This window comes from Lynx rufus, unplaced genomic scaffold, assembly GCF_022079265.1.
Source record: "Lynx rufus isolate CCGP_SWC_20201006 ecotype Redwood Valley unplaced genomic scaffold, mLynRuf1.p SCAF_12, whole genome shotgun sequence".
Classification (NCBI taxonomy): Eukaryota; Metazoa; Chordata; class Mammalia; order Carnivora; family Felidae; genus Lynx; species Lynx rufus.
The window spans coordinates 48951035-48964024 of NW_025814826.1; the positions used below are offsets into that span (position 1 = coordinate 48951035).

The 12990-nt window shown below is 36.3% G+C and overlaps 1 protein-coding gene across 3 annotated transcripts in view; it reads right to left on the minus strand.

Moving 5' to 3' along the window:
- Window positions 1–894: 894 nt before the first annotated feature.
- TAF2 (TATA-box binding protein associated factor 2) overlaps window positions 895–12990 on the minus strand; it is a 97169-nt gene continuing 85073 nt past the window's right edge. For all 3 annotated transcript variants that reach the window (XM_047074131.1, XM_047074130.1, XM_047074132.1), the window contains 2 exons: window positions 11859–11981; window positions 895–2330 (listed from right to left, as the gene is read on the minus strand). In XM_047074131.1, the coding sequence (XP_046930087.1) occupies window positions 2068–2330; window positions 11859–11981 (386 nt within the window). In that variant the 3' untranslated portion in view covers window positions 895–2067. The remainder of the gene's footprint in view (window positions 2331–11858; window positions 11982–12990) is intronic.

Consider the following 12990-nt stretch of genomic DNA (forward strand, 5'->3'; position numbering starts at 1 on the left):
ATTAAAAATTTCTACAAATATCATTTTTTTAAACAATGTATATACCAATGTATATACCAATGTATATAATTGGTATAAACAATGTATATACCAATGTCATAAAAGATAAACTATACCAAAATTAAAAATTTCTACAAATATCATTTTTTTAAACAATGTATATACCGTTTAATAAAAATTAAACAATTTTTTAAACAATGAGACTCCACGAGAACTCTGTTTTTGTGTATCATTACATAGTTCAGAACTAGGAATGATTTCTGTATTGTCTGCTTCTAACCATCAACTTAAGTAACCGAAAGCCTGCCATGACAAAATGTTCCTCCCAAGAAACATCCACTATAAATATCCAGTTTAGAAATAACATACATAACATACAGTTCCTACATAATGCTGGATATACAAGAGGTCCTTAGGTTATAAAGATGGCTGGTATTTGTCACCTCTTCCTACAACACTAATTACTTTGAAATATATCCTTACAATTTTCAAAGCTGGGAATTCTCTATATGGTATCACTGCACACCATGATGTAAAATATTCCATTTTCCAAAAATAATTTCAGTTGGGCAACACTCAATTAATTGGAATCTTTAAATAACTGCCATTTAGGCCCTTTGACATCTGACCACACTCCTTTTGCTCTTAAGACTCCAGGTCAACTGCACTGCCTTACAACTCCTGAACACATATCTGCTTTCCTCCATCCTTTTGAAAAAACACCGTTTCTTCTACTGAGATAACTTTCCCCATCTCTATTATAATCATTCTTCCTAGCAAGGCCAGCTCAAATCCTGCCAATCTATAAAGCCTGCAGAGAGCTTTGGGGCCAGGTACATTATATACGTACACAAGGAGAAAGGTTAACAAAAGAGATAAAAAGATACAAAGGGAGAATGGTCAATTTAAAAAGTTATTTATTAAACAAGTTAAATGCAACTAAAAGTATATTTAAAAGTCCAACATTATTGGATCCCATTGAAATATCTATTCCGGAAGAAGTATTTTGTCAAACTAATGATAAGAGAAATGATAAAAATAGAACAGGTATGAAAAACATTTTTAAACAATAAAGCACATGGTAAATTCAGAAATAAAAACACACAAACGTACAAACTATTTGAGTATGAAACCAAAATGTTTCATATTTCTAAATGTTTCTGGTATACTCACATGAGGGCTGACTTGTCTGAGTTAATAAACACCATGTAAACACCTTTTTAAGGTATCAGACTTTGTCTTCTATAGAAATAGTTTTAGATTATGTGTTGGGTGTGTAAACTGTCCACATTTAGCAAACATATTCTACATATGAACATATTCACTTATACTTAATGAAACAAAGAACTTATAATTTAAATATCTTGATTTGAGAACTGTGGATTTGATAGTTCTATTAAATTCCAACATCATAATCACCGAATGCACTATCAAAAAAGCTATTAAAAAAATTTTTTTTTAAAGAGCTGCTTTTGAAAATTTCAGTATTTTAGGGCAAAAGAAAATACCATGTATTCTTGTTCACAAATTCTGATGTTTGGCCTCTATGGTTAACACAAAAAATACCATGTAATAAAGAAGACTCCTATAGAAAAGCCTCAGTCTCTTTCAGTAGTTCCAAATAGTGTTATACAGTATTTCACTGGAAACAGTGGTTTCACCACAGATCTGGCAGTAGCTTCTGTTTAAAACACAACTTTGCCCCAAAGCATCCATCAAAGACTTCAAAACATAATTGATTTTGGCAGTCCACACGAAGACCATAATGTGGATGGTAACTGCCAGTGGATACGAGGGCCTTTATGAAGTCTGAGGTGTGGGTGTGTGTGTGTTCTCAGGAGGAAATGGGGTGAAATGGTTTATTCAGAACTGTAAAACGTTTTTCTAATTAGATCTCAATTGCATAAAAACCACAAATCAAATGTTTAGAACTTCCATGGATTCTGAATGAGAAAGGCAACGATTTTTTTGTCTCTCTGCTTCCTTTTATCATTCTTTACAGAGGACAAAGCTTTAGTTATATATATTCTTCTGGACACTGAGGGAAAGGTCTCCTCTGTCCCCTTCTCAGTCTGAAAGAGAAGGAGAACGAATGGACCTGCCGCTGGCAGGGCTGGAGAAAGCGAAAGGCTCTTTGTCCTTCTCTTTACTATCATGCTTGTGCTTGTGCTTATGCTTATGTTTGTGCTTCTTCTTCTTTTTCTTGTGTTCATGGTGATGGTGGTGATGGTGGTCACTGTGTTTGGAGGACGCGGATTCCTTAGTAAACACTGAGAGTGGAGCTGTTGCAGCTGGATGCATGCTCATCTCCAAAGGTGACTGTTCTTTACCTTCAAAATTAAAAACATCCAAATGAATTCCTGATGATCACAAGGAAAGTGAAATGAAAGTAAGAGGGAGCTGAGGACACTACAGAAAAGAGGGACTCCTCCTCGGGTGCCTGGGGGGCTCAGTTGGTTAAGTGTCCAACTTCGGCTCAGGTCATGATCTTACAGTTTGTTAGTTCGAGCCCCGTGTCGGGCTCTGTGCTGACAGCTCAGAGCCTGGAGTCTGTTTTGGATTCTGTGTCTCCCTCTCTCTCTGCCCTTCCCATGCTCATGCTCTGTCTCTCTCTCAATAATAAATAAATGTTTAAAAAAAATTTTTAAAAAGGGACTCTTAAGTGTTTATCACTTCCACAGGAATCATCAGGAATGGGAGAAGTACATAAATAAGGCATTCAATTAGTCACATGCAGATAAGTGTTCAGCACTGTGGCCAGGAAACTGAATATTAATTCCTTACAGTTTATACAAATTATGATATATACCAGTGTGTTACCAAACCATCCTCTCAACGTTAATGTTAAAGTATTATTAGGCAACAATAATGATTACACGTGTTGTAAGTTAAGACCCACATTCATCCTTCAACTGTAGCTCCTTTAACTGTAGTTCAACCCTACGGTTTTGGGGGTGAAATGGCAGTACTTTGTTTTTGCCACCTCAAGAACCACTTATACACACAAAAACGTGTTATGCTAGTTAGGGATAATGATGTCTCAGCAAAAATCAAATTTCTCTAGTTCCTGATGGTAATTTCTGGGGATAGGCAAAAGTGCACGCTTTAAATAGATTCAGTACATGCAGCTTACAAAACCCAGAAAAAGCCAGGAGTCTATAAAGGGAACATCTCTACTTAAAGACAAAAGAGAAGTGTCACAAAGAGAAAGACAGAGAGAGAGACAGAGAGAGAAGAGAGAGAGAGAGAAAGTGAATGAGAATGAGGAGACCTGTGCTCTTGAACAGATTCTGCTATTAACACTCAGCTCGCATTTTCTTTCTTTTTATCTCACCTAAAAAACAGATCAAACGTTTTGGAAGGTTCTTTCCATTTCTAACATTTTATCAGTCTAGCAATCGACAATCGTAGTTCTCGGACTCTAGCGTACAATTTCTTGCTTTCTCCAGATGCTGTGATCCCTGCGACGTGCCCTGAGAAAGAGTTCTCTCTGTATTACTGGAGACTAATGGTACTACTTTATATGCTGCCAGCCAAGAAAAAAAAGCCTAAGAATCATCTCAAATACCCTCCTTTCTAAATCTAGGTGGCTACCAAATCTCATTGGTTTTCACTTACAAATATCTCCTACATCTGCCTCCATCCTGTCCGCAACTGTATTAATTCAGACCACCTCACCTCATCTGGGTTACAGGACTAGTCCCCTGTTAACTGCTCCTCGTGCCTGACGTGTCTTCTACTCAAATCCACACTTTACACAGCTGCGCAGCAGTGGTTCTCATCCAGGGGTGATTCTGCCCCTGGGGGTTATTTGGGAATATCTGGACACACTTTTGTTGTCACCCCGAGGTAGGGTCGGGGGAGGAAGTGTTACTAGCATCCCACCGGTAGAGCCGAGGGATGCCCAGGACAGCTCCGACAGGAAATTCTCATGACCAAGATGTCAACAGTGTTCAGGTTGGAAAACCCTGCTGCATAGTGATCTTCCTAAAAACAAAGCTATTCATAATTATCTGCTTTAAAACTCCTTTGGTTCTTAAGAAACAAACAAAAAATAACCAAAAAACTCCAACTCAGTTGGTTCTACCAACAGAATAAAAGCAAAAACTCCTTGGGCTCCAGTGCAGCAATTTCTAAAAAATATGTAAGTTTTATTCAAAGTAGCTAAAAAACCAAATTTTCACTAAAATGGACTTCCAAGCAAGTTTTTTTTTTCAAGTAAATTCTCCGCACTAATTTTGACCCAAACTAGCCCCAAACCATGGTTCTTACCAAAACAGGCATCACTGCCGAAGCGTTCTAAAAATCAGTTCCAGCACTAATTTTACTGACAGTTTTTACAACCTGTCTTGAACTTACCATTCTAGCCTTATCTTCCACTATCCCTTTCCATGTGCTCTAGGGTAGCCCTTTCATAACTGTGTATTTATAAATGCTATTCCCTACGCGTGAAATGCACTTCCCTTACTTCCCTGACTCTCAGATTTATTTAACAAGTATCAGGAACTGCATGGGAACTGGGGAAAACAGTGATGACCTGGACAGATCTCAGTCCTCCTGGAGTTTACACACTAGCCAACAGGAAAGTAACTGAATAAGTACACCCAAGTAATAAAAAGACAAACACAGAGTAAACCAGTAGCAAAACGGGAGACTTAAATTAGCTGTGGGGGGATCAGAGGCAAACTTCCCCAAGGAAGTAATGTTTAAATGGTAACCTAAAGTAGATGAAAGAAAACAACAACAACAAAAATTTAGACTTCTTAATAATTTAAAACTTAGCTCAAATGTCATTTCTTTAGGAAGTTTTCCCCCAACTGCCCAAACAGAATCGGTTCTTTCACGTTCCCACAACGTAATACATAAAGCAAGTTAAGGCACAGAGAACTGAAGTGAGTTGCCCAAGGTGACATCGGTGGGTCTGAGCCACAAACCCAAAGAACGTGACTGCAGAGTCTGTGCCCGAGGGCACATTGCAGAGAGGACACTGTAGCACCTCTTTTTACCTCTGGGTCTCTTCCATCAGACTCAGAGCGTCTGGAGAACAAGGAGTCTGTCTTTTTAATCTTTGTATCCCAGCGTGTCACACAGTGTCCAACATCCCCTACATCTCACCTCCCCACCCCTGCCAAAGCTTGCTAAACAAATGAGTGAATGAATAGCAGAAATATTTAACTGTTGCGTTCCTTTTAGATAGGATGTCAGGTGAGCTTAGTCCATCTAAGTGTAATCTGAAGGTCATCAATTTTGAAGGGAGAGGGATAAAGCACAGAAACTATACTTCCTTTGTGTCAGGCACTGTTCCAGTATTTCAGAATAGATGAACAAGTCAGACAAAGCTCTTGTCCTCACAGATTATTCAAATAATGTATGTATTGACTATTACAAAATCATATTTTTATATTCATAATGTTTTGGTAAAGATAACACTAACAATAATGCATAAACTAATTATAGAGATTATATATATACAAAAGCAAGTTTAGGGATCTGTATCTTTTGCCATAATCACTAGCTACCCAGATAGTATTCAGAAAATGACAAATTTTGAGGGAGATCTGATTTAGATTATCAGCCAAATATGCCACTATATGATTTTAATTTAGGTTTTAATTGAAGTACATGACTATGTTTCCAATTCTATAAATATGGGAAAATGGGTCCATACCTAACAGGACACAGAGCCAGATGACAAGGAGAAGTGATAAGAGACTTTAAAAGTCTCAAGAAAAAATGCCTTCAGATCCTACCTCATTATTTAATCAGTCTACGACAACAGACTCTGCAGCCTTCCAACTGGCTGTCTGTACCAAGAGTCTGCATTAAGAGTCTGAGGTCCTCTTCTACACTGAGAGAAGTTTCATCATCCAATCCTAAATACCTTCCAACCTACTTGGATTGCAGAAAAGCCAATAATTACATTGGAAACTGTACTTCTCAGCAGAGGCAACTGCCAAATGGACAACCAAGTGTACTTGGGCGTACTCTTTTCCAAGGAATACTTACAACCACTTCAAAAGTAAATCCAATCTCTTATATTTTGCACTAAAGATACACTGACTATAAATCTTGCATGTCTCTTGATTTGTATTTAGTCTATTCTTAAGACAATGGATTAGCTAGATCCAAAGATAAGGGTGTTAGGAACAAGGGCTCCTAGGACAAATGGCTGATTTTAGGTCTGGGCAGAATATTTACAAGACGAACCTAAAACATCTGGTATGACAGCAAGGAAGTTAAATTCTTCTCAACAGACCCAAGAGTCAATTTAAGAGTTTCTCACTGTCCAAAGATGGGATAATTTGAATACTGATAAGGACAATAATTGTAATGAACTGGAACTAACAGATCACCATTGGAGGATATAGTTAGCCAACTCATTTTTTGGAAAATTATTAAATAAAAAGAGAAGCTATTATCTTTCTCTTCTCATATGATCTATATACCATACCACTGGATAATAATAAATGAGGGGGATTTTTGCTTTATAGAAATAAACGAGCTCATAAACAAAAATGGAAAGATATGGGGTACCTGGGTGGCTCAGTCAGTTGAGTGTCTGACTCTTGATTTCAGCTCAGGTCATGATCTCACAGTTCTTGGGTTTGAACCCTGTGTTGGGCTCTGCGCTCTCAGCACAGATTAGGATTCTCTCTCTCTCCCTCTCTCTGCCCCTCCCTCCCCCACCCCTCCTTCAAAAGGAAGGAAGGAAGGAAGGAAGGAAGGAAGGAAGGAAGGAAGGAAGGGAAAGAGAAAGAAAGAAAGAAAGAAAGAAAGAAAGAAAGAAAGAAAAAAGAAAAAAAGAAAGAAAAGGAAAGGAAAGAAAGAAAAAGAAAGAAAGAAAGAAAGAAAGAAAGAAAGAAAGAAAGAAAGAAAGAAAGAAAAAGAAAATGTATTAGAATATCACCATCATGCAAGCCTTAATGAAATAATGGATCTGGGCCTTAAACATCTTAGTGGCTAACATCATAAAAAAGTCGACCAGGCACTGTATGCTTCCACATGGAAGAATAAACCACCATCTATAAATCTAAATCCAATTAAGCTTCTATATCCAACTATAAATTTACATCAAATAAAGACTCTATCAAACACGTTAATTATACCATGGGTAAACAATTAGCAAAACACAAGCATTGAAAACTACAGATCAAAAGCCTGGTTCCTTTAACAAAAATACACTGTAAAAGGGGAGAAAAGAGAGAAAAAGATAAACTTAAAACTTTAAATTTAAAAAGATGTAAAGGACATTATCAGCCAATTACAATGTGTACACCTTATGTGGACACTGATTCAAAAAATAAAGTATTAAAAGTAAATATCAGAATAATGACAGAAGTCAATTGAAATTTAAATACTGACTAGGTATTTAATAATACAAAAAATATCTGTTAATTTTTTAAAGTATAAGAATGTTACTGTGGTTATGATTTTTTAAAGTCCTTATCTTTTAGAGATATATACTAAGTTATTTATGAATAAAGTGATGACATGTGGGATTTGTTTCAAAATAATCATTAGGGTAAGAGTACAGATTATAGAAGATCGACCATGAGTTGATCACTGCAGAAGCTGAGTGATGGATACATGGGGGTTTGTTATACTAGTCTGACTCCTTTACAGTTTTCCACAAAAAAAGTGTTTTTTAAAAAGGAGAAGTTAAGGCAATTTGGCACTATCTGTGAAAATGTTAAATGCCCATATTCTGTGATTTAGAATGTTCATTTCTAGAAATTTATCGCACAAATGTGGTCATGCATATGTGCAAACACCCGTATGAAAAATATTCACCAGAATAGTAACAACAGAACATCTGATAAAACCTAATGTTACTATACCACCACCATCAATAAACTTTAGCTCTTAAGTTTTCATCTACTATACACAATACATATTTTTTTGTTTGCTTAATCTCTGTCTTTCCTAGATCATTTTTCCCAGGTATAATCCAAGGTGATATAAAAGTACAATTTCCTTCCCATGTGGAATTGTATTAACAGTCAGATTTGGGACACACAGGAGCTTACTTTCACACTGGCTTGAGATCATCTATGGAATCGCTCCTGGGGAAAAATGCACACATTACCATCCCCATGACACATTTACACACATAGTTTCACATATCATTTCAGGGGTTTACAAGATGCCTGGGAACTTGAGGCCCACCCAAGGTGAGGGCCACTCATTTTTAACCTAAAGAAAGCCCTCGTAGTGACCTGAAATACATGTGTCTATGATAGCACACATATCAAAAAAAGGAGATATATATAATTCAGAATATTATATCTTCCTATTTCATGTTATATGAAAAGAACAAAACAGATGTTCTGTTTTGTTGTTCTACCCAACATAAAATTGTTCCTAGAGATCTAGTAAAATGCACTGCAGATAAGGATTTTAGCTGCAGTCAATTTAACAAATGCAAAATAAACTGAAAGAGGTACTTACTATAAGCCTAATGTGGAAGCTTTTCAGTCATCTGATTAAAGTGCTAGTAATAGTGAATAATCTGCTAATTCTCTTAAATTCATTCACATTACGTGTCTACGTGAACTTAACACAGAACTTGCAGTTTTTATTAGGAAAAGTGCAGTCTGGTCTTTGGATTCTTGAGATCGTTGTAAAAAATGAAGTGTAAAACTTTATCACTACAATTTAAGCAAAAACAATATCAATGTCTATTTTTCATATTAGAGTTTCAAAAGAAAGAACTAGGACTCTCGAGATTTTTTGTGGGGGCGAGGGGGTAGACTTCATGCACTGGAATAGTGCTTTTCTGACTTTTGCAAGAAGGTGTTACATAATACAGCAGCCCCAGCTAAGCAGGAACACTCCTTTTCTTCCCCACAAAACCACTAAGGATTTCCCTCTGCTCCATGCCTGTCACTCTTCCTCTGTGCTCCATCACTAGAAGCCCTCGAGCAAGTCAGGAGGCAGACATGATGAGGCCTTTGCAGAGCTGGACAGGGGCTGCGGTAGTAGCAGAGGACATGGGAATTACACAGCCCTTGCTCCATATTCCTTCCTCACCTCAGCAGAGGGAAAGGTCATGATGGAAGAAGGAAAATTCCTCTGCCACTTCTGCTTTCTTACCCGCAAATGGCTTAACCTATATATCACCCCTAAAATATTCTTCTATCATATGCGTGGAAAGAGAAAACTGGAGGGAAAAAGAGCGACAAGGAAACCAGGACCTGTCCTGCTACCTTAGTTCCCACCTCTTCTTTATCCTACCTACACTCCCATCCCTTTTCTATCCCCCTACCCCCTAAGATGACATCTGAAACACATTCCAGTTCTCAATTATCATCTTGTTTGCTGGCTCTAAGGGAGCCATCTCAGAATTCATCTCAGCTCAAATAAAGGAAGCAGGGGTCCCAATCTCAAAAGTCTTGGACTTGAGGAGATAGCACAAATGATGCAATTTAAGTACAATACTAAGTGCAACACAAATGGAACCAACAAAATGGAAAGCACATCACTCCCTAAGAGGACCTCTCAGTTAACTCTTTCTCAAGAGAAGCTGGAAATCCAGATTTTTATGTGTAATCTCTTTTTAGTCAACTACTTCAAACATTTTTGCAAGACTTCTACTGACAAAGTAAAAGATGCCTCAGCTGGATGTGTTGAATAAGGCCCCAAGTAAGACCCATTTATGAACTCTAATCTAGAATCCCTTAGAGAACTAAGAGAGGTCACAGCTTCCCTTACACTGGTTCTATGCTTCCTCTCCTGAGCCCTCCACTCAAAACGTCACGCCAGGCTAGCTACTGCAGCAAGAGACCCCGGCTCCTTCTGGGGGAGGCAGGAAGAGAGGAAGGAGAGGAGGTTCCTGTTTTACTGCCAACTTTATTTGGGTTAGGTTGAAGCTGTGTTCCTAACATTCCAAAAGATGGAGCTCTAAGCACCCTCTCAGAAACACTGTTATACACAGTGGCTAGGTTGATACTTTTGCCCTTCCTGTATGGTATATGTTGGCTAGTCTGGGAAAGTTACCTATCAAATATAACAATGTGTCTATGGGAAAACCATATTTAGAATTACAAAATAAATACATGTACAAAGAATTGTTTAAAAAACTACACCACTTGTAAAATGAAGGTTTTCTAAATTCTAGTAATATCATTATTGAATTTTAAGACTTGCTCAATGGACACAGGGTGTTGAAAAGCATAAATACATTTAAAGAAAATTACAAAGGCATACTAAAAAGTATATTCACAATTAAGTTTTACAGATCAGTACAAATAATATACTGATATACATTTTGCCTCATTACGTAAAAGGGTCCTAGCAACCAAAGATAAAATTTTAATACTTTCTTATTCCCCACCATTAGCCCTAGATCTCCTCCTCAATCTTCCCACATGATGTCATGAGAACTGTAAGACTATAGAGATTCCAAAAAAGGTAAAAATATGTTTTTTAAAGCAATATGGAACTATGATACAGATGTGCACATTAGTAAGCACAAAAAGGTGTTAAGATTTGCTTCTACATCGGTTAGTTTAAGAAAAAACAAACAAAAATATTCAGATTCTTTTCTGGAACAGCAAGCAATACATTGGACTGCTAGGATTCAGACAGAAGTTTTTCATTTTTTAAAAGCATGGAGGACAGGCAGAAGCATCAAGGGGTTTGAAATGCCCGGAGCTTTATTGTTTTTAAAAATGTGGGAAATTTTTCATGTCTAGTAAAGTTTTAATAAGTATAACGATAAAAGCAAAATTACACCAAAATCAAAAACAAAACCAAGAAAATACAAAACTGGCAAGGGCCAAGAAATGTCAAAATTCACTTATCAAAGTAAATGATAAAGTCTCCAGCTGATTTCCTTCTGAAATAAATTTTGTATGAATCTTACAATAAATGCATAAAGCACACAAAGAGACAGAAGCAACCAACAGTCTGGGGTCTCAATACCAAAATATTCTGAGATGTTGCTTTGGTTTGAATTAATCACAGCTGATCCTTAAGCTCCTCAAATCAATAAACAGTTACTCTTTTGTTTATATCATAAAAACATGGGTTATATAAACAAGATCCATCTGTTGGAATCTTAAAGCCTGACAAATGAGTTTTGGAAAAACTATTCTTTAAAAATGATTTTGCTTATGTATCTCATTTTCACTCCCTGTTCCCTCAAAACTTCAGGACTGAATCTTTGTTCAACAGTACTTGAATGCTTATTCCTTATCTAGATTACAATCTTTTTTTTTTTTTTTTTCTGTAAAAGCAACAGAAGAACCAGAGAACCAGAGTAAGCAGAAGACAATGTAAATCAGAATAGGTAACAAACACATGTGAACTGAATAACCTTTCATAAAATTAAGTCCAATTTGTATTTAATAATTTAAAAGACAGAATATCTTAGTTTTCTAGTATAGCATCAAGTCTTCATGACTGACCATGGATGACCAATTGTAAAACTTTCAGGGGGAGAGGAAAAAGAGAAATCAGTGGTTGACATCTGCATTTTATAAAAGTACAGAAGGCACAGATTTAATGGTTTCTACCGAAGTTGGCATTTTTCATGTTATAATATTCTAAGAAAAAGTACCGCAAGGCAGAACAACAATGGGTATTTTTAAATGCTTATGAGGGATGATTTTTCCCCCTCCTTCCTACTCATCTCATTTCCAAATTTTATGTAATAGGAGTGCATTATTTTCAAATAGTAAAAAGTCTAATTTAAAATATTCTTTATGTTAGATAATACAAAGTCAACATGTTGCAAGAAAAGCAAGTCCTTAGATCTGTATTTTTCATGTATTTTTTTAAGTTGATAAAACTTTATAAAGTTTGTAGATTTGTCCTTGAGTAAAATAATAACAATAAAATATTAATAATAATTTCACCTGTTCCCTTCCGTGTAAGTTCCATGCTCCACTGGGGTTTCGTGGGAGGTGTGCCATCACAGCCTGATGAGTGTTGGGGTACTAAAGCAGATCGGGAGCTAGCTGGACGATATTTAGAAAGCCCTAAAATGCCAAAGAGGGAAAAGAGGAATTTATTTCTTGGTTTACCAAAAGAAGAAAAAAGCCTGACGTTTTTTCATAAGTTAACCTTAAAACCAGAAACAGTTCAACAATAGAATTGTAATAATAAAAAGAATACTACCAACTATTAAAAATCTCATTTGATTTTAATCCTTTATCATGGTTCCTATATGTTTAAATCTAAGAACAATACATGTTCAAGAAAGGCAGGAAAGTGTGACTGGTCTGCTAAATACATAATCTGGCTTCTACATTTGAGGCAGAAACCGTATTTTATAGTATGTATATGGAATTTTACATATAGTAAATTTTCCCTGCTCCCCCTGAAAATTTGCTAATAAATTCCATTGTAATACTTACTCAACAAATACATCAAAATAATTTAGGGCTTACAGTAAGAAGACATTTTAAACAGGAAATGTTGTAATGGTGTATATAATGTGAACAGCATTGTAGCAGTTATCAGGATACCTAGGTCCTGATTCCAAATTATCAACAAATTAGATACATAATCTAGGTGAGACATTTATCTCACTGTGTCTCAATTCCTTCACTTGTCACATGGCAAAGTTCTATGATCAGCTGGTCTAGCCCTGAGTTGGTTATTACTGGAGAGTGTCATTTAGGGCAAGTCATTTAATCTCTCTCTCTTAAGTTCACTCATCTATAAAATAGATAGAACAGATGAGTAATTGTTAAGATCTCTGAGAATTAGAAAAGCCAAAGAATTCATGACCTGTCAACGTTCAAATGAATCTTAGGCTCATATTCTATCTGAAGCCAGTTCTCAAATTTTACTAGCTTCTACTAGTTTACTAGACAGTGAAAAATAATTTAGGTCTCAAAACTAAAATTTAATAAAAAGCAGACCGAGGTGGGTAAGGAGGACTTTGCACAGATGTAACATGCTTAAAAGAAAAAAAAAGAAAACGAAAAACATTACTCAAATGTAAAGATCATAAAAGACAACCAGTAAGGGATATAAATAAAT